Source organism: Fusarium proliferatum (genome assembly GCF_900067095.1).
Source record: "Fusarium proliferatum ET1 genome assembly, contig: FPRO_scaffold002, whole genome shotgun sequence".
Taxonomy (NCBI): Eukaryota; Fungi; Ascomycota; class Sordariomycetes; order Hypocreales; family Nectriaceae; genus Fusarium; species Fusarium proliferatum.
Window position 1 is genome coordinate 3,254,498 of NW_022194791.1, and position 20,264 is coordinate 3,274,761.

Consider the following 20,264-nt stretch of genomic DNA (forward strand, 5'->3'; position numbering starts at 1 on the left):
TATATCCCACATCTAGAACAAACTGGCCTCTCTTAACACCGTTCAAAAACCCGATAGAGGCCTTTCAGATTTGCAACCTCCAGAACTCCATATTCCATCAGCGACTTGGTCGCTACCAATCTTGCTTTAAATGCTGGAAAGAAGACATGCTCAATAGCGTGTCTGATGTGTTGCCGCCTTGCCCGCAACTCTTCTGGGATATCCTCCTCACGAATACTGTCTGCATCACCAGGCAAACTTGGCAATTGTTCTGGAACGTAAAAGGTGGCTAGTTCCCGTATGAAAGAGTCAAAGCAGGCCTTCTCCTCCGTCCAGTCAACACTAGGGCCAAGGCGGAGGAGGAAACGAGGGAGTTTAACGAGAGGTGGTGTGTATCCCTTCAATAGTAGTGGTAATGAAACTAGTTCGCCAGCAGGTGATATCTCGAGAGAGAAGTACTCAAGAAGCATCTCGCGACGCTCAATGAGCTGATCTGCTACCCGGTCTACCAAGGTTTCGACTTCGAAATCATCCTCCGGTGAGGTTATAGATAACTTCTCCATTTCGGCTGCGCCTTGAAGTAGCTCGCGAAGGTCCAATGAGGGGTTGAACTTGATGGCACCAAAATTACCAAAATCTGTAAGGGCCAGTTGGTAGAAATACTCGTAGCAAGTTCGGCCGTAATCGATCAGATACAGTTTGACGTCGCCTTGGATCGCTGCCAGCCGTCTTTGCTCATCCACGATACCGACGAAAGTATGATTGGAAAATATCTCGGTCAGATCGTGGTGTATATCTTCCCTGACTTCATCTCTCAACTTTTTCACGCTGTTCAGTCGGCATTGCACCAGTTCGCGGTCGACTATCTCGTATTCCTGAGCTTCAGGGGCAGCACTTGTATCCGCTGTGCGGTCCATAGAGCCAGTCGACTCGTTTGGGCTAGCTCGGGCAAACATGGATGTAATCTTCCGCTCAGTTGTATCCGTCCTCACTAGGTCATTCGAGTATCTTCGCTTCTTTGATGCCGGAGTTCTTCGACTCGGCGTGCCGTCACTTTCTGTTTGTGGGGTGGAATCGATTACTTTTGCACCAGGAAGAAGAGTCTGTGTCATGAACGTCCGGCTTGTATCCACTGCAGCAAGTTTAGACTCAATATGCTCACATATAGATTGAATTATCTCATCTTCGTTGAGAAAGTGAACCTCTCTCTTTGTTGGATGAACGTTGACATCCACCCGTGCTGGTTCGATTTCAAGATTAAGGTAGATGAATGGATGGCCGTTCTTAGGCAAGAAATTAGCATAGGTTTGCTCGATTGCCTTCTTTATGTGGGTTGATTCTACACATCGATGGTTGATGAATAGCAGAAGTGTTGTCTTTTTGACAGAGTAATTTGCGTTGGTTGTGAAACCCTCAGCTTTGAAACCCCAACGGTCTTCAGCGACTGAGAACTCCAAAAGCTCGTTAGCCACGGCGCTACCGTGGATTTGACGAATGCGATCAATGACAGTTGCCTGAGCTTGTATCGATAGATTTGTGGAGGCTTCGCCTGCCTTCTTGCAAGCGAATCCAACGCCTTTGCAGTGCACAGCGTACCGACCGACCATATCGATGATCTTGTTGAACTCATCAGCCGGCGAACGAAAGGCTCTTCTTCGAGTCGGTATATTATAGAATAGGTCTTCCACTGTGATTTGTGTCCCAGGGCGACCTGCAACACCTTTGGGCTCTGCGGACTGGCCAGGCTTTGCCGGAGCAAGCTTCCCATCAAGATAATGGGCCCTCCATGCCAAGTCTGAGTCTTTCGTCTTGGTGGTTACGGAGAGATGGGCGATGTGGCTGATACTGGCAAGAGCCTCTCCCCTGAAGCCATATGTCGCAATGGCTGCCAGATCTTCAAAGCTGGTGATTTTAGATGTCGTGTGACGCTCACAAAGAATGGCCAAGTCTTCTTTCTGTTACAATAGTAAGTTTTGAGGATCTGCATATGGGTGATCATTTCATTACCTGGATACCACAACCATTGTCCGTTATCTGGAGCAGCTTGAGTCCTCCGTCCTTGGCGAGGACATCCAGAGAGGTCGCACCAGCATCAACCGCATTCTCGATGAGCTCCTTGAGAGCATGAACAGGAGCCACAATAATTTCACCAGCAGCAATTTTGTTCACCACGTTTGGGTCAAGTGCCTGCAGTCATGTTAGCGGGCGAGCCAGGTTATGCATAAGGCGTTGAAGAAACAGCCTCGTCAAGTTTGCTTACCCTGATCCTGCGAGGCGCATCACTTTTTGCGGGTGAATTTTCAATAGGCTGCCCATCGGCGTTTCTTTTCGTCCCGCTTGGGGGAACATTTAGAATGTCATCGGAGGCTGTTGGGGCACCTCCCATATCAACATCCGCGTCTGCTGCCATTTCTAGCTATGGCAGCCGAGTTGTTGCGCCAGGGCACAAGAACCAGCCAGTGAGGTGGTACCAAGAATTCTTCTCGGGGTAGTTCAATGCGAATGGGTCGGGCGACAAACGTTGTAGGTCATGCACAAGTTGCTTGATATTTCCTCTTCTCTCATTTCGTTTCTCGGGCGTGTCGTCCCATATCCACGTTTCCCGTGGCGCTTCGGATTGACCACACGAGATGATAGCCTATCCCGAGGAAGAGCCTGCTTTGAATCCGATACGTTGAAAAAAGGAGAAAAGGGAGCGGTTCATGCGAGACAAGGACAGGCCGTCAATGACAGGTTGTTAGCAGGCCTCATTGATAGGCAATGCGCGGATGAGCTCGGCCACGTGACTACATCACAACTCTAAGGTGCACCTTCCATCCAGATGGATATCTTCTCAGAATGCAATTCAGCATCTCGACTTCAAGGCAGGTAGGATGCACTTCGAAAAGGATTTATAGTGTTCACCACGTTAAAAAATTACAAATGATGGACATCCACTGCCAACAAGGATTCAAATTCGCCTTGATCACAGCTCCAAAAGCTCCAGCTGCATCGAACCAAAGTTGGGATGAAAGACGTATTGGGGGCGTCTCGATCAGTGACTCAACTTTATTCGGCGCCCAGGACGTTAAAAAAAAAGGCAACAACGAGAAAGACAGAAAAAAGAAATGATAAATGATAAACGAGCGTGAATTTTCGCTATCTCAACGCTGCGTCAGCTCTCGCCGCCGCGCGTAAGGCGGAACGCAAGCGACACAAATGCAGTCAGCAATGCAGCAAAGTTGCACATATTTAGATACAGCTGAAGCATCGTGGTTGGATCCTGGTGAGGGCTCCGACTGTAAATTGAGTGAGGAAACTAGAGCAAGGGGTTCATGTGCCTGGACCGTTCTCTTGCATCATCTCTCGATTGTGCCACCAGCCTTACAGGGTCAGGTAGTTAGGTTGTTGTAGGTACCGTTTTGTGTAAGCAAGAATGGGCTCGTGATTCATCGAAATTCTCCTTGTAGTCCAAAGGCGTATTGCGCATATGCGCTCTTGGTAACACAGCCTCTCTCTCATGACGAAGGGTGTAGATACTGTCAAAAAGTCGTCGGCTCTTCTTTTATTTTTCATGACAAATCTAAACAAGGTTGTTTTTTTTTACGGTATTTGACGTCAGGTTTGGTTTGTTGAGGATTTTCATGGCCGGCCCCCTGCCGTCTTGGACGCCTTGTCTTGACGAACTGGCTGTGCTTCCATAAGTCTTCTTTCACTTTCAACCTCCAATCACCAAGTAGCTGGGCGCTTTCTTGAATGCACTGCAAATGTAGTCACCTCAAGGAAGCGTTGGTGGCTGTTGCTAACGACTTTCTTGACTGAAACATGCGTATCCATTTGACGATTTGGCTGCGTCTCTCGTCCAAATCGGGACATGTTAGGACTTATTTCAGGACTCTTGAGCGTGAAGATCTGAACGGCTGCCTGAACGCGTAGGCATGGATGATAGGTGATAATGATGCGGACCAACGCCCGTGGAAAGGGACAAGAGGGAAGAGAACTCATAGCAAGGTCTTGTTTGTATGTTCTCTCACATGCATAATTGTTCGCCACTGGTGTTTTGCGCCAAGTCGCAGTGCAATTCACATAATGTTTGTGTCTAAGATCCAGCGTTGCAAATGCAGGCACGCAATGCATCTGCCTAGATTGTGAATCCGTTGCTCCTCTATAGCCCACGGAAAGCAAGAGAATTACCTTTCTGTGGCACCTCCAAGCCGCTGCATTGCCTCATTGTAAGCCTTGGATACCTCAGTACCTAGGTAGGTAGGTAGGGTCTTTCAGCGGATGGTGGTGTTGCTGAATAACCTAAGGAACAACCCAAGACAATGTACACAGCCCGGCACACACTCTCTCCTTGTGTGCTGCAAAATTGCGCACTACGAATGCAAGGTACCACGCATCTCATTGTGCGCAGAAGCCAAGCAGTCAGCCCAATGCTAGGTTTTTTTCCATTTTCTTAGACTAGAGAGCTTGAAATGGGTCATTCATTCATTCAGCATTACCTACTTGTGCCAGTGGAGGCTACCTAGATAAGAGGCAGATGGTCCGCCCATGGTTTGCACATACCAAGAGCCAAACCCCATAAAAGAAATGGTTTGTTCCATCTACCACTCCCAAGAATTATTTCGCAAGATCTATCCTTTTACTACTCAAGAGTAACCTCTATATAATCTCCGTCAATATCTTCCATCTTTTCCATCCTTCACATCCTCGATTCAATCTCTGCTGGCCCATCCCATTCCACTTAGAGATCGACCCTGTACCCTGCAACAAGAACCCGACCTCAGATCCTCCGGCACACGTCCCAACCATTCAAGATGGCAGCCGACTCACTCCCAAGCTCAAGCTCAAACTCAAAGACACTGTCATCCAAAAGGTTTGTTTCAAAACGATCCTTCAATATTGTCCACCTACTGATAAGTCATCTTTTCTAGCTGTCTCTGCTCAGGCTCTAGTCATGGAGGATCATCACGCTCCAGCTCCTCCGCATCAAATCGCTGCTCCAGCTGTAGCTTCCGGCCCGGATCTCCACTTCCGGGACGCACCGCATCCGGAGACCGCGACAAGAACGCCTTCGGCCACTTTCATCTCTCGGGCTCAACTACGGGTGTCGCCAATGGGAACGACCCCCTTGCAGCCGAACTTGGTGCTGAATGGGAAACTGGTCAAAAACTCGGCCATCAAATGGCCCATGATCTGCCCAACCTGTCGAATTTGAACTGAGTACCTATAACATTACATGCAGTCGAAAAAAAGAAGAAGAAGAAGAAGAAGGGCATGTTGGGGTCGAGAGGCAGCGAGTCGGATACAAGAACAATAGTCGCGAGACAAAGTGTGCAGCAATATTGTATTTCTTTTTTATTTCTTTCCAGAGTTTTATCTGATATTGCTCTTCTCCTCTTTCGAGTATCGGTTCTTATTGCAATATGGTATGCACGTCGAATTGATAAACTTGGTCAAATTGGAATATAGAAGAATTCAAAAGCGGGTTCAAGTCCTTAACTGTACGGAGCACAAGCCATACTACCTTATACTATAACATAACCTCTGCATCTATATAAGCAAGATCCTCTCTCCCTCCCCGTGACATCATCGTCAAGCACCGCCACAGCTCAGCTCAGCAGCTCATTCATTTCGATGCTACTATGTACACGGGGCGACGGGTCTTCCTCCGAGTCTCCCTACTTCTCCCCTCTGCCGTCTCCCCAACTGCCGTAACGTTCCATGCGCGGACGGATACCTTACGGGGGGGCGGCAGGCAGATGCAGATGCAGATGCAGATGCAGATGCAGATGCAGATGCAGATGAACTAACGGAGACTCGGAGAATATTTAATTTTAAAAATTTAGGCAAGGTACTTGTTATGTTAGTACATATGATTTGCAGTCCCGGACCATCCATCCCGTCCTTAACATTGGATACATCGAGACATACGGAATAGGTCTCTTTGAACGCACACGCCCCCCGGGAACCCCCTGCGAATCGCACTTCAACAGAGCCAGATTCGGGTATTGACTCGCACATCACATCCTTTCTATTGGGTCCATGATTCTGTGTATATCCGAATTGCACTGCACATATCCGTTGCACTCACCTCTCATTGGCCTTTAATAAAGACCCTTCCCTTCTCTGGCCTGCCTTGTCCTTGTCCTTGTCATTGTCATTGTCACATCACATCAGCGCCGCACGCACTGTAACACATAGGTACTGCCACTGCACGCTTCTGTCCCGTCTGTGTTACCAAACACGTGCTATTACTCATTGTATCGTCCGGGCGGTATTCACATCCTCTTCTTTTCCTCTTGCATAATCTGACTCGCTCACTCTCCTCTGCTCTGCCGAGCCTCATTCCTCAAGCTCAAGCAAGACGTGCCGCCGGCCTTATTCCATGTCCAGTCCCACCACAACGCATCACTGGCCTCGTTTGCCCGTTCTTTCACATCCATACCATAACGCCTTCACACTCAACTAACCCCCAATTCTCTGCTCATACAAAGTTGTCTAACAACAAAGATCAGCCTAGCTGAATCAAACTGTATATATGGATATATTTGACATTGCAAAACTGTTGTCGCTCTCCCCAACCTAACGCCGCCGGCTGTAAATGCACAGATGCTTCAGCAACACCACCAGGCCGTATTCACCCTCCTTTCTCGCTCTCATACACGTAACGATACACAAGACACAATCATAACAAGAGGATTATAGTACATGTGGCGTCTCGGTAGACACAAATTCCCGCCGCACTAAAATCAAAACAACAAAAATCAAACAAGCCATGTATCTGGACGCTCCACATGATCCAACTTCCATCCATGCAAATATCAACAACGCTTATCGCCGCCGCTCAGGGTCATCGGGCTTGTCGATCAGACCGCCAATATCAACTCGGTTGGGCCTTTCCTCGCGTGTCCGTGGCCGAGGCTGCTCTGGCCCTGGCTGGGCTCGAATTGGCGGAAGCTGAAAAGCTGCTTGAGGTCGATACACGCTCGCAGGGGGCAGTTCGCTTCGGGGAACATTATATGATGGGGGTCCTCCATACTCTGCATGACTTGGTGATGCAGCATACGAAGTTGACCCCGCCCCACCAGCAACTCCGGGATTTATGGCGGCTGGCAACTGTGTTGGGGGAACAGCAGCCGGTCGAGATACCAGTGGGACTTCGCTGAATCGACCTCTGGGCATATCAAAGGGTGGCCCTGGTGGCACCGGTGTCCTGTAAAGAGACTGTGGAGTTGGCGGCTGGGAACCATACGCATGCGAAGTCTCTCTGGTGGCCGGCGAAGAAGGTAAAGGGTACGCATGCCGGGTTGGTAGGCTCAGGACCATGACAACGACGTAGATCGAGCCCTCCTTCTCGAGCCCGAGTCGAACGGGATACTGTCTCGGTTGTCCATCAGCAGATCTGAAAGTTAGGTATTCATTTCGGTCGAGTTGGAAGCGTCCGATATCCTCTGCGCCAAAGCCAAGTCCCTGGATGATATGGTCGAGTCGAGAAAGGATTGGTGGTAAATAGTTCGGCTCCTTTCGTGTTTGCTCTTCGATCAGTTGACTTCTAATCGACGCAACTTTCTCCCGTTCCGCAGGAATAACGACATCCCCCAAATTCTGTCCCTGGAGTTCCACATGGCCGACAGCCTCCATAAAAGTTGGCGATGCCTTCGCAAAATCCATCTTCATATTCAAGAAAGCAACAGGGTCTGCTCCTCGAGGCCCGGCCGATAGGGGGGGTGGGAAAGTGGGAGCGTCCATGTTGGGCCCTCGCTCAAGATATCTCGGGTTCATATGTTCCCTATTATCAAATCATTAGCATTTCGACAAGATGCCAGGACGCCACGCCATCCGCCTTACCCAGGTCCCATTGGAACGCCCGAAGGGTATATGCTCAATGGTCGCCTCGCCGTAGTATCTTGCGGATGAGGAAATCTGGATGGATCATAGCGAGTTTCACGATCGTCTCTTAGTCGCGGTCGTCCTCGCTTCTTGTGTTGAACATCGACGCATGATTCTTCCTTCCCATTCGTGATACATCTCGAACATGGACGTTGTGCTATTGATGCATTAGCGCTCCTTGCCTTTGCAAAGTCATATCAGAAGCGTATATCGATATGTGCATTCCGCCTGGCCATATCCGAGGCATCGACAAGAGACACAACATGCATTTAATCGGGTCCTCTTTTTCCTATGATACGAAGTCCAGTGTGTAGAGACCCGGCCGTGGACTGGCCAGGTTGGCATCATCTCCCAATCTTGGAGGATTCTCGAGCAAGGAAAGGGATTTCACAGCATAACGTAAAGGAATAGGTTCTCGAAAACATACCATCACAGCTAACCACGAGTTAGTACAGCTAGTTCATATGGGCACATAAAGAGGACCACTTACCGAAGATGCGCTCGTTTACAAGGGACACATGCAGAGGCCACATGACCTTTCGTTTTCCGCTGCGATTTCGGGGAAGTCATAGGCTGATTCTCAACCACTGACGGGCGGACAGACGACGTGTAAGACGAAGGTGCTCCAGGAATTCCGGGAGGAACATAACCAGATGACTGGGGTATAGATGGCCCCCCTGGTTGGATGTACGAAACAGGTCGAGGTACGGCCTCTTCTGTCCTTCGATATGGAAACGGTGGTGCGTCTGAGGGCCCTGGTTGGAATAATCTGGGAAGCGTGGTCTGCATGTTGGCAGGTCCTCGGTGATCAGTCGGTAATTGTTGATTTGAGTTGCCCCAGTAAGTATCGGTCTGGCTAGAAGCTGAATATCCCACTGGTGCTTGCCCTCGATCCCCAGCGTCTTGGGGCTGCTTCGAGGGGAGGGGCGGAGATCCTGACATGGGTGGAGAGGGATATGCTCGGTATCGAGCAAAAGAGTCTTGCTCTGCGCTCTCGGATACCCAGGCCAGGTCTAAGGCAATTTGCGCCAGGTCTGAGATGCCGCGGCGTTGGCCGAGCGGGACGGAAGCTGAATCGGAGACGGATCCCTTGATGACCATGAGGGCAAAGTTGCTACAGGATTAGTGGCTGGACAGACAGTAACTCCAACCCTGAGCTAGAAACAACAAAGATAGACTCTGGGTTTGTCGTCTTGGTCTGTTTTTGCGATACAATCGGATTTGATCTGGGCTAACTTCCAGTTGTCGTCAATGGCCACCGGTCAATATCCAGCTGACCTGGACAAAGAGGTATCTCTTGTTAAGCTCCAGGTGCAAATTCAGCAGCTTCTTACCAGTCCGACAACCCCTTCTTTCGAGTTGCGAGCTGGAAGGTCGTTGAAGCTGATCTTGATGGAGATGTGCCCCGCTTCTAAGATCTGCGGAGCTGAGGTGGCAGAGGAGCAGAAGTTACCAAGGGCATTCGAGATGCTAGGCTGACGGTTGTGAAGGAACACTCCAACGGTAGCGAGTCAGGGATCAAAGAAGCGACAAGCGAGTGCCAAAGCGAGGAGGCGTGAGACGAGATGCTGCACCGTGATACTACAAAGATGCGATCTTGGAGAGGTCCTGGTGATACAGCGTCAAGCCGTGCAGTTGGGAGGTCGAGACGGAAGCGGCCAACTGCAGATACTCAGGGCCGGAACCTGAGAGGCGGAACCGGGTGAGGTAGAGCGGGTAGGTAAGTATATTCGGGCCCCTTGCTGGCCGGGAGGCCGTGAACACAGGTGATCGGGCTGTGGACGGAGACTGTTCGGTGGCCTACGCTTGGTTTTTGTGAGACTATGTATGCAATAAAACCTTCTCTCTGAGTGGCAGCGCGACTGAGATGCAGCTTGGATGGATCAGGGTTGGTGACAGGGCAGTTGGACCCTGGTTCGGATTTTAGAGTGGCTGCTAAGTCAATCAAGGGTTCCGGTAGATTTCCATAACGAGAATTCTCCGCCTCCCTTGGTCTTTGCAATATGCGCCAGAAGATCACCAAAGTGGGAGATTTGGCGCGGAAGCAATAAGACAGGATACGTGTGGTGATTGGGGCGTTATATCAGCTGGAAGTAGTGGTATAGGCGATGTAATAGTGTGAACAAGCAGAAGCAATATTAGCTACAACCTTCCAGCCTTTGCTTCTCGCTGAGCACCTAGTGAGAGGTTCTTGTTAATCGGTGGAGGGTGCTCTTCAGTTTTGATAGCGGGGGTGTAAGGCAAGATCAAGATGAACAAGGGCGGTCGAGGGAAGACGCTGAATGGAGTGAGAGAACCGCCGTAGTCAAGTCGGGCTCACGCCGACTGGCTGGGTTAGATATCGGCCGTCCCGAAAGGACGGAATTGAGAGAGAAGGGCAACAAAGACAAGCAACGAGCATGTCTATTGAAGCAGTAGTAAGTTCTGTATCTGTACCTGTACCTGAACAAGGAGAAAGCAGGGACAAGGATGAAGTCGAGAATGTTGAGTCCAAAACAGAAGCCTACGCCTGAGACCAAAACTAAGACTCAGACGAAAGACAGAGATGCAAATGTAAATGCAGGTGTTGACAAACTTGACCTGGTACGATACTGAAGTCTCGTCTTTTCCTAAGTAAGGGCCCGCGCAATGGGAAGCCCAGCCCAGTCCAGCCCAGTCTAAGCAAGCCAGCTAGACTAGGGCCCTGAGTGTAAACTTCAGGGCTTGTGGAGATAGTCTTGGTGGCCCGTTATGAAGGTTGTCGAAGTGCTCAACGCCCGGCCGAGGGGGAGGGGTGCGACAAGGAAAACCCTGAGAACCCAGCAAACCTGACCCAACCAGCACCTTAGTGCCAACTGGCTTGGTAACCCTACAAAGGTGTAAGTCAAGAAGGACACATGATTGACATATGTGAGTTCATAGCCAAGGATCACGGTAGTCAGCCAAACTACAGAGTTCAAATAGGGTATGGACATTGTTTAATTGTTGGTTATTGAGCAGCATGCGAATGATTACGAAACTTGAAAGCATTTTTTGTCGAAACCCATGACATACTTTGTCCAGGAAAGCCGGAAACACCACAGCTCACGACCAAGATAAGCCACTGCGAAGTCATTTGTGGAAGCTCAAAGAATGATAGACTCTCAGGAGCCATTTGGACAGGGTGAGTGGCCAGTCGAAGGAAGTTCAGTGAGGTCAGAGAGGCATTGGCCAATTGATAGCCCATGGGCCACAGCAAGTGGGCTGAGTTGTAGTTAATAATGGATCGTACCCTTCACATCACTCGTGGCTGGGAGCTTGACCCCAAGAGAATCCAGGTGTCAACCTCATTACTAGTAGATCTGATCTGTCCACCGCTGAATAGACATTCAACGTCGACGTTGTGCATCGTGTATCAGTTGTGCAAATACAATGTAGTATCAGCTGGTCCATTGCTGGAAGCCGATTCATTAGGTGCATTGCACGCGGATGTGCACAGGAAGGCCAAGGTGGAGCTCGCATGCGACTGGCTCACAAATTTGTCCTCTGTCCATAATAAACATTATTGATAGGGATGAATTCAGGTACCGAAAGCTCCAAGACTCGCAAGTTTTACGGGTTGGCCGCAATATGGGGGTGTTAATTACACTATCCCTTCAGGGTGTGTGTGTTAGCGGTGGCTTTGGGTCATGTTGTTGGCGTTCATGACTGGTACGGATACTCTTGGTGGACTTAGGGTCTCCAGTAGAGGTAGTGTTCAAAGGCAAAGCCACGTTGTGAAAATCGGCAGCGATTGTTCGGCCGGTGCTCCGAATTAACGAGGCCATTCATGATGCCTGCGACTGCAATAGGAACTAACTGAGGTACACACAGAGCCCTGCTGTCCTGATACTGGGCCACGGACAAAACTCAGGGGCGCAGGGCCGAGGTTGCAGCTAGGGTTTCCTGAGAACGGGGGCCAAGTAATAGATGGTGATGCAAGAAACAGTGGCCAAGCAAGATGAAATGCGGGTTGGGCCTGTACAAAATGGAGGTCGGGAGTTTTCCGCTCCATGCCTCGCTTATTAGTATCTTGTGAGGCTTGTCTTGAACATAGTTGACGCTCTATTAACCCACTAGGTGCTGTATCACCGTGATAGGAGAAGGGTAGAGCTCCGTTTGGGGTTTGGGTTGATGGCGATCCAAGCGATATTGGCTCAGACAAGTTTAGCTTTATTGTTCCGGCCGGCAACGTTCAACGTCCATCAGCCCTCAAACGAGCCCCCCAGCGGCCTGGAATATCGAACCCTGGGGCATGGGACACCTAGCCCCTAGGCTAGTATCGCGAATCTAGCCAGACATAGCGACAGCGACGGGCGGCGCGGAAGACGAGGAAAAAGTGGCTGGATTCTCACAGGAACATGACATGGCCAGGGTGCCAGGTGCCAGGTGCTAGGCGCTAGGCGCTAGGCACTAGCTAGGTGCTTTGGTTGTACTGTGGTGGGTGGTCTTGATCCCTGAAATAGAAAATTTGGTGTAGATGTCTCTTCGTCAGTATCTGTACATACGTCACAATTCTCATGGCAGATAGGTACTGGTAGATTGTAGCTTGTAAGTTTTGTGATATCGTCGTGACATGTACCTAGAGGCCTCACTCATACCTTTTTCGCCTCTTTTCCTTGGTGAAGCCTGTAGACAGGAATCAAGTGACAGGGCCTATTTGGAGGAAAGTGCCTTCTGGTTGACACGGGGCCTTGTCATTGTTCTCTACAACAGGTAATTGCATCCATGGCAGCTACCTACCTTACCCAGTCACTTTTCGAGGTCGTGCTTACCTCCAACTTAGATTGGAAGGAACCTTCCTACGAAGCCAGCTCAACCCCAACCATAGCCAGCGCCGATTAACTTTTCCTAACCTTTGTTTGATATCGCGATCTCTTCATGTGTAGCCACAAACATTGTTCTTGCCTTGTTTTGCCTCCCAATAAATAGTGCATCGAAATACTGACGTTACAGCATGCCGAGAAATACAGGCGCAATGCCGTGAGATCTGGTGTCAGGGTGCAAGGTTTAGCCCCAGTCAGTTGTACCGCGTATTATCCCTGTCCTCTGGTTCTTCAACACTACGTTTTCGACTCGCTCGCCGGATCACAACATGTTGAGCAACACAAGACGATACGCCGCCGGCTCCCACTATCTTGTGGGGGCATCCTTTTGTTCTGCAAGCGAGCACATGATCCAGGGGATCGTTGATGACGCATCACAGGTTCCAACTCCAAGCCAGTGCTATTAGGAACATCCCGAGTCGATAAGGAGGCTAGGGTGGCAGCCCGGCCCGTAACGAGGGACACTCAGATCTCACTACTATGTATAAGCTGCTACGCAGGTGTTCTACTCAAAGGTATGGAGTAGACGCTTCGATGATTCGTATAGGCCTTCACAAATGATCCAGATGCACTTGTCTATCAATAAATTCAGAGCCGGCTTTTCCAAACATGCTCACTCTGGCTTCACATCATCTTCAGAGTGCGAGCAGCTCTTCAGGCTCCCTCTACTAGCAGATTTCGTCCCCCTCCCCCCACTATGCGGCTGTCACTGCAAGGCGCATAGTGTCAGGTTAGGAAGCTCTGGGCGGGGCTTCATTTCAATTAGCTACAACGAAGAGAAGCATCCGAACCTGGCTGCCTCAGTCGTCTGGTCTTCTCGGTACCATGTCTGCCTTTCCAGGTGTTGCATAGAGTCGCTTCGAAACTGACTCGAGTTGTGTGGTTTGGTGTCTAATCAAGTTTTCATGACGTTGCCTGGTTGCCGTCGACTACTGCAGCCTTTAATAAACGGCTGACTACTGGCTAGTGCGATCCCACCGACCACTCCGAGTTCTATCAGGTAGGTATTGCGCAGGAATACATCTGGGCCCTGCACTGCGCACCCAGGCAAAGGAGCAATCCGTGCTATCTAGTGGATGCAACAGTACCATCGTGGACACTTACGCAGACAAATTTTCCGTCTCGTTGAGCGCTAGATCTTTAATCGCTGAGCTTGATTTGTGGTGATGGCGGCCCAGGCAAATACACACCCTTGTCGCTCAAGCAGGCCAAGCATGGCATGCGCATGGCATACCGGATGAGCCATGTTGCTTATGGGCATCAGTGCATATTATCACATCTTGTCGACGTCTGCGGCCATGATTAAATCTCCGGTTCCAAGGATGTTTTACGCCGCCGCCGCCGTCACTAATTTTCGACATCGTTGTCGTGCCTCTACATCGGCACTCCTCCTCCGAGCGGCCGCTCCTCATTATCACCCCAGAAAGTCACAGTACGACCATGCAAGCTCGATAAAGTCGGAGAATCGTTTGCACAGTCTCAACACACACAATCGAGACAAAGTTGTGTTATGTATGGAGGAGAGTGTTTTGGCTGCAATACCTTTGATCACAATTTTAGCTCAAGGTGTGGCACAGCAGACTGCTTCTGGAATCTCGTCTAATGGTAATAAAGCTCGATTATTACGTCGAATTGACGTACTGACCTCTCATGCCATACAACAGAAGAGGATCGCGTAGTTATATTGCAATGGGGGCTCAGTCTATGCATGCTAGAACTTGCCAAAACTCGGGGCGTAGTTCTGCTAATCGCCTCGGGAAATGTTCTCCTGGCTGGATGGCCGTCCACTGATTCTGATCCCAACTGACTATGTTCGGGGAGATTCAAGCTTAGGGAAATTTATATTTGGTGACAGGTCACTTGGCCTTGACTGCAGTAAGCGAGTCTTTGTTGGGCCTAGTTGCGACCGTTTTGTCAGACCAACTCTGGCCCAATGGCTAAAAATGCCCCGAGCCAAAAGTTTGGCCCCTATCGGTTACCCCTAGTTTCTTGGTCATGACAACCATGGCGGCTAGGCCAAGATGCCACGGCTAGCAAAAATGTATGGAAGGCTGGCAATACATCGAAACTGGCTAATGGCCGTCATTTATGGAGTAGCTGGGAGTCCAAAACTAGTTGTCGTTATATCCACTTGCACACAAGCAGTACGAGATGTTCCTATCCGCGGTAGTCGATGGCACACAATCAATGTCTGATGTCTTCTGATTCAACACGAGATGAATCAAAACAAAGCTGAGACTGTATCGATGTACAACAATATGGGGAGAGGGAGGACAATCACGTACGCTCTGGCAGTTGTTGTTCAGTTCAGACCCCTAATAAACTCGTGTGATCTATTAAACAAGGCCTAGAAATGCTCCCGAGGCGGGGATAGATACCTAGACTAAGCCCCTCTTCTCTTCTTCTCGACTGCATGCAGCAGGACCGCAGGGAGCTCCTTCAAAACTCTGGCATCGCCTGAGAGCCACTACTTTGATCATATCTGGCTTGACTATTGTGGCAAACACAGCTGATGCCACATATACTCCGAAGGTAGATGAGAAAGAAAAAGCACAGTTTGTGGTGATCGCCTGTCCATTCATGCAGCTTACCGGAGAAGTACCATGTGGTCCAGAACAAGTTGGTAATGTCTTGTTAATCGTTAGACACCAAGTTGTGCCGTCGTAGTAAACCTGCGAGGGGACACATTTCTTGAGGCACCCCTGGCAGCAGCTTTTGATAAGCCACGAACCAAATGCTGGGATATGGCTTCACGGTGCGTATGTATGCATTCGGAAGTCCATTCTTACAATACTCAGAACCGTTAGGCAATGACGAAGTGTTGGTGGACAAGGTTCAAGCCACGATCCTCATGTCAAGCGGTCAAATACTTCCTCCAGAGCCCAGCGCCATCAATTTTCCCCTGGAAGATCCATTGGCGTGTCTAGGGATGATGGTAGGCGCTATGTCTATATTTGGGAGCTTTCAAGCTCACGTCTAGGTTGTTTCTCGTTTTTATTCCTTATTTCTCCAGTCGCGCCGACAGAATGAATAACGGTCAACACTACTGGCAGCCCCCTGTTCAGCTGTTAACCCCACGTCGGACCTGACAAGCATGGTGGTGTGGTATGTCGGCCAAGCCTTGAAAGAGTACCTAGCCAAGGAGGTAAGGGCCTCTCAGTCAGTATGCTGGAGTCTAGCCCTCACTATTGAGACATGGGAGGCTGCTAGACCATGTCTAGCAGGCTTGATCGGACGAGTCACGTCCTCACCGCAGGTCTGAGCTGCAAAGAGGCTGAAGCAGTAAAGTCAACACTGCCGGTCTTCTTAAGTGTCTCACCCACACAACAACAGCCTTAGCAATGGGTAAGAGTTGGCCGATGGGAGGCAGAGCCCATCCCCGTTGGATTTCCCGACCCAGACTCGTCCCCCTTCTGAATCACCGTATCTCGCTGTTGACTTGATTCATTAACTCAGCGAAATCCATTGCCCAATTGCCAAGGCGGGCAGACTCGATGCTTCGGCTCTGTTCCTGAAAGAAATCTCCGGGAAGGTTATTCGTATAAAAAAAAATGTGGCACTACCGGCAGGATGGTTCGGTGTGGATATCGGCGGCGACGACGGACGCTGTTAATAAGCTAGCGAAGCGTTGGTCAAACTATCGGGCAATTGTGCTGGCTGTGACGTTGGCATGCAGCAGCACCGTTTCTTCTGACTCGGTTTGGCTTCTAGTTTAAAGGCGTTGATTGGATATGAAAGGTTATAGCACACTGGAAAGGGAGACCATTGCCTCGAATCCACGTTCTCGGTACAGAACATGGCGCGCCATTCATCCCTTCAAGTTGCGACGCCCCTTACCGACGCAAAGGTTATCACATCTGACTAGCGATGCTTCCCGTGTGAATCTCAGACAGGAAAAGCAAGTCAGGGTGTGACCATTGGGACGGAGGCGGAAGAAGGGGCGCAATGCAATGCGATGCGATGCAGGGCAGGGCAAGGTAATGCAATGCAAGCTCTGCTTCTATCCTTCGACTTTGGGAGTTTCATGACGCGGATGTTGTCGGGCATGCTAGGCGTGTGTGGCACACCGATGTAAGACACCTGCTAAAGAAATGCTCCTATCGTGGCAAAATGAAAAGGTCTGGAGCGTCCAAAGAAATACGGTCCAGCTGCCATTGAGCATGGGCACTTAACCTGCCAAGCCATGTCTTTGGTGCTGCCCAATGAGTTAGAAGTCCACCGCCAAATAATCAGCAAAGTTGCGAGGGATGAGGGCATTTCGATCAAACAGGACAGCTCCACCGCAGAAGGACGGCAAGACGGGCACCCCGTCATTGGATGATAGATAGCCTGAGCTATTATGTACATTCGTTAACAGGGATTGTGTTCGCTTCTCTGCGTGTGCAGCTCGCAATGCTACCCTACACTGCATTTACTAGAGACAAATTCTCCTCGAGTCTCGGTGTGACAACCTGCACATCGAAAGAGGCGCCGGATGCGAGATGTGTGTGCAAATATGCTGGGTACACAACATGAGATCTGATGATCTCATCAGAGCAACACACTTAAAGGACAAATAAGAACTCTGGAAAGGCATGAGGCGCTCGGGCATATATCGATCTGCAATTGAATGAACACAATCCCAACTAGTGGTGAACTATACACATGAAGGGTAAAATCACGTAAATTGCGAAGCATATCGCTGGTGGACAATAGCGAAAATGATATTATAGACAGGGATGGATGTGAATATCAGATAGAGCTGAAACTCGAGACAGATAACATCACAATGTTGACCTGCTATAGCTTACCACTTTACTTCATGAGCTAACAGACATTGAAAATAAAAAGTTGGACTTCTTTTCTAAGCCGTACAAAGAGTCAGGTCAGTTTAGTATATCTTTCCCGTGCCTTCCATTAGATCGGTCAATTTTGGTACAGTAGGTCAGGTAATATCACAGGTTTTCTTGCTCCCGTGGATTGCCAAGTGCTCTCTTGGTTCTTTCCTAGGTAAGGTATGGAGTAGGTACCTTAGCTTGCCCGAGAAGGAGCAGACGGGAGGAGCCATGGAATACATCCAATACAATGGATATCAAATACGAGGTAGGTGGGGGTCTAGGCCATCGCCGCCATCCATATTGTGACTACCAGCTCGGGACTTTTTTTTTTCTCTCTCTCCCAGCGCCATCGGAATTTGTCTCCAGATTGATCATACCATCTACATCCTTTACCAATGTTAAGGTTGGGTGATACCATAGGATTGGAATCTGAGAACCAGTCGTATGGACAGCTTATTAGCGTCTGATCGGATCGGCAGTGCCAAAGAAAACGGCTTACGACCTTGCAGATAATCAATCAATCAGTCAGCCCGCCCGCCCGCTTGCCTGATCAGGCGGGGAAATATGAAAACGCGCACGCCTTGCATCACTCAGCCAGAAGCAGGGAACCCTAACCCAGAACTCAATCACCAAAGAGCCATGAGCTTGACCTCTCGTTGGCCCCTTCAAGATACGTCCGCACCCTATCAGTTGACCTACCAAGCCAACGGTCAGGTTCAGCAACGTGCGGAAATTAGCAACCGCCAGTAATGGACAAGCACCAGCTACCGCCAGCCTGATCCTTGCCTGCGATGATGACACTGCAGATCATGTATCGGATAGTATCATCGCTCGTACGGGCTGCTACCACTAAGGTCTTTTATCTCAGAATGCCGTAAAGCGGAGATTTAGCACGAGACCAGACATCGGCCATCATCTTCTTCTAGGTTGCCAATGCCGCTACCAAGGGCCTCCAATGCCGTGCCTGCTCATCCCAACATTTTCAACTTGACTCTGAGAATTTTCCGACATCCCGGAGGTCGCAACCAGCCAACTACATCCCGTCCTGACTACTTCGGTGTGGCGTCCAGCCAAAGGCATACATGGGGATTTGACAGCGATGGCACAGTCCTCATGCTGGCTCTCCCGACTTTAGGGTATCTACCAGGATAAGGCAAGGTAAGCCCCTGCAATGATATGCGCCTCTTGGGAAGGAAGCTCGTGGACACTTCGGGTAGGGGATGGACACATGGCAGTGGACCCCCGTCCGCCTCTCCACATGAGCATGCAAACCAACCTCATCAGCGGCCCTAATCACAGTGCAGTAGGTAGTTACAGGACAAGGCAGTTACAACATTGACCACACTCCAAGGGCAGACTTTTACAGTATCGATTGCAGGACCAGGAGATGTCGCTTGTCATCGAATTACCCTCTTGGGCCGGCCGCAGCATGCCAAACCATCGACCTGCTACTTATGGGCCTGAATCACGGGCTTGATAACCATCAAAGTCTATCTCCAACGCCTTCAATACGGCACAAAAAAAAGTAACTTTTCATGCAGCTCGTGGGAGCGCTATTGTGGCTATAGCCAACTTGATGTCGTCCATCGTACGACTCCAAGAGTCGCGACCACAGTCTGTTTTGCCCATGGATCCAAGACACTGCAGCTCAATCAGAGCTGTTGTGGCTTTTCTCACACACCTGCGTTCTATTGGTGCCCCATCCCCGCAAAATGGTAGCTTATGACTGAACTGTAAACACCATCAGTGTCATGCGCCATTCCATTTCTTTGATCTGTTTACAATTTCATCTCACTAATGTTTGAAATCCTCAACCAAGATTCGATGACATATGTGCCTGGCAGCCTGAGCGGGCCCCTCTCCCTGGCACGGCCCTTTGACACTTTGGGCAGAGCTGAGCCGAGTCCGCTATGAGGATGAAGTTCCAGCAGGCTGGCTGCCAGCTACTGTACGATCCATCCAGGGTTGCCATTCATCCCACCAGACCCTGTCAACCAGGGATCTGGTCTTCTTAGGAGACGATTAGCATGAGGAAAGCATATCCGACAGGCTCAGAATGATCTTTGTTAGAGTCGATATTCTCGCTCACGATGTAATGTTTATCAGTTTCAACATTGCTTGCTCAAGCTGGGACTTTTCTTGAATAGAGCTTTCGGCCCGTTGTCAGCCTTGACCACGACGGCTGGTGCCGTCGTGCTCTGATAGAGGCAGCGCTAGTTCTGCGGCTGGCCTGTTGCTTGAGGCCTCGAAGAACATGATATGACAACACGATGTCATGGGTTATTATGAACCCTGGGGATCAAGCTTCATGTTCAGACTAGGCCGGCATTATCTCATTTCTGCTAGCCTGCCAGGTCGCCAATACTGTACGTCACCTTGCACAGACAGCACTATTGCGCCAGCCAGATGCCAGCCCATGTTGTTTGACACGCTGTAGAATCGATAGCTTGCGAGCAGTGGAGAGGATGACCCATGAGGAGGCATATCACAGCATGGATGATGGTATCCAATATCCACTGAGCGATGGCAGGATACTAACTAGCAGTAAGACATGGCAGGATTCAAGGTGCTCAACTTCCTCTGGGATCGACAGGATCTCCAGTCTGTCTCGGGCATCTCACGAGACCTCAACTTTTATCAGCGTCTTATACTTACCCCTAATGTGGCCAACCAGGCGTAAATATTCCTATACATCTCGGGAACGGTACCTTCTTTTGAGTGGAAATTCGACATGACTTGATGCAGATTCGCAAATTCGTGGGACATGCCCTTC

At 49.9% G+C, this 20,264-nt stretch overlaps 6 protein-coding genes across 6 annotated transcripts; 4 read left to right on the forward strand and 2 right to left on the reverse strand.

The window, feature by feature from the left end:
• Positions 1–32: 32 nt before the first annotated feature.
• FPRO_02730 (uncharacterized protein) lies at positions 33–2,389 on the reverse strand (the record flags this gene model as incomplete). The annotated part of the gene is made up of 3 exons (XM_031227136.1): positions 33–1,934; positions 1,987–2,166; positions 2,240–2,389. 3 exons carry the CDS (start codon positions 2,387–2,389, stop codon positions 33–35), a joined length of 2,232 nt encoding a protein of 743 aa, XP_031077603.1.
• A 2,386-nt stretch (positions 2,390–4,775) lies between these two features.
• On the forward strand, positions 4,776–5,181 carry FPRO_02729 (uncharacterized protein; the record flags this gene model as incomplete). The annotated part of the gene is made up of 2 exons (XM_031227137.1): positions 4,776–4,834; positions 4,893–5,181. 2 exons carry the CDS (start codon positions 4,776–4,778, stop codon positions 5,179–5,181), a joined length of 348 nt encoding a protein of 115 aa, XP_031077604.1.
• Positions 5,182–6,792: 1,611 nt separating this feature from the next.
• On the reverse strand, positions 6,793–8,952 carry FPRO_02728 (uncharacterized protein; the record flags this gene model as incomplete). Its single annotated transcript, XM_031227138.1, has 4 exons — positions 6,793–7,750; positions 7,810–8,008; positions 8,279–8,286; positions 8,342–8,952. 4 exons carry the CDS (start codon positions 8,950–8,952, stop codon positions 6,793–6,795), a joined length of 1,776 nt encoding a protein of 591 aa, XP_031077605.1.
• Positions 8,953–12,576: 3,624 nt separating this feature from the next.
• On the forward strand, positions 12,577–12,693 carry FPRO_02727 (uncharacterized protein; the record flags this gene model as incomplete). The annotated part of the gene is made up of 1 exon (XM_031227140.1): positions 12,577–12,693. One exon carries the CDS (start codon positions 12,577–12,579, stop codon positions 12,691–12,693), a length of 117 nt encoding a protein of 38 aa, XP_031077606.1.
• A 1,225-nt stretch (positions 12,694–13,918) lies between these two features.
• On the forward strand, positions 13,919–14,353 carry FPRO_02726 (uncharacterized protein; the record flags this gene model as incomplete). Its single annotated transcript, XM_031227141.1, has 1 exon — positions 13,919–14,353. The coding sequence occupies one exon, from the start codon at positions 13,919–13,921 to the stop codon at positions 14,351–14,353; it is 435 nt and encodes a 144-aa protein (XP_031077607.1).
• A 4,071-nt stretch (positions 14,354–18,424) lies between these two features.
• On the forward strand, positions 18,425–20,171 carry FPRO_02725 (uncharacterized protein; the record flags this gene model as incomplete). Its single annotated transcript, XM_031227142.1, has 3 exons — positions 18,425–18,627; positions 19,929–19,993; positions 20,041–20,171. 3 exons carry the CDS (start codon positions 18,425–18,427, stop codon positions 20,169–20,171), a joined length of 399 nt encoding a protein of 132 aa, XP_031077608.1.
• Between the last annotated feature and the right edge of the window lie 93 nt (positions 20,172–20,264).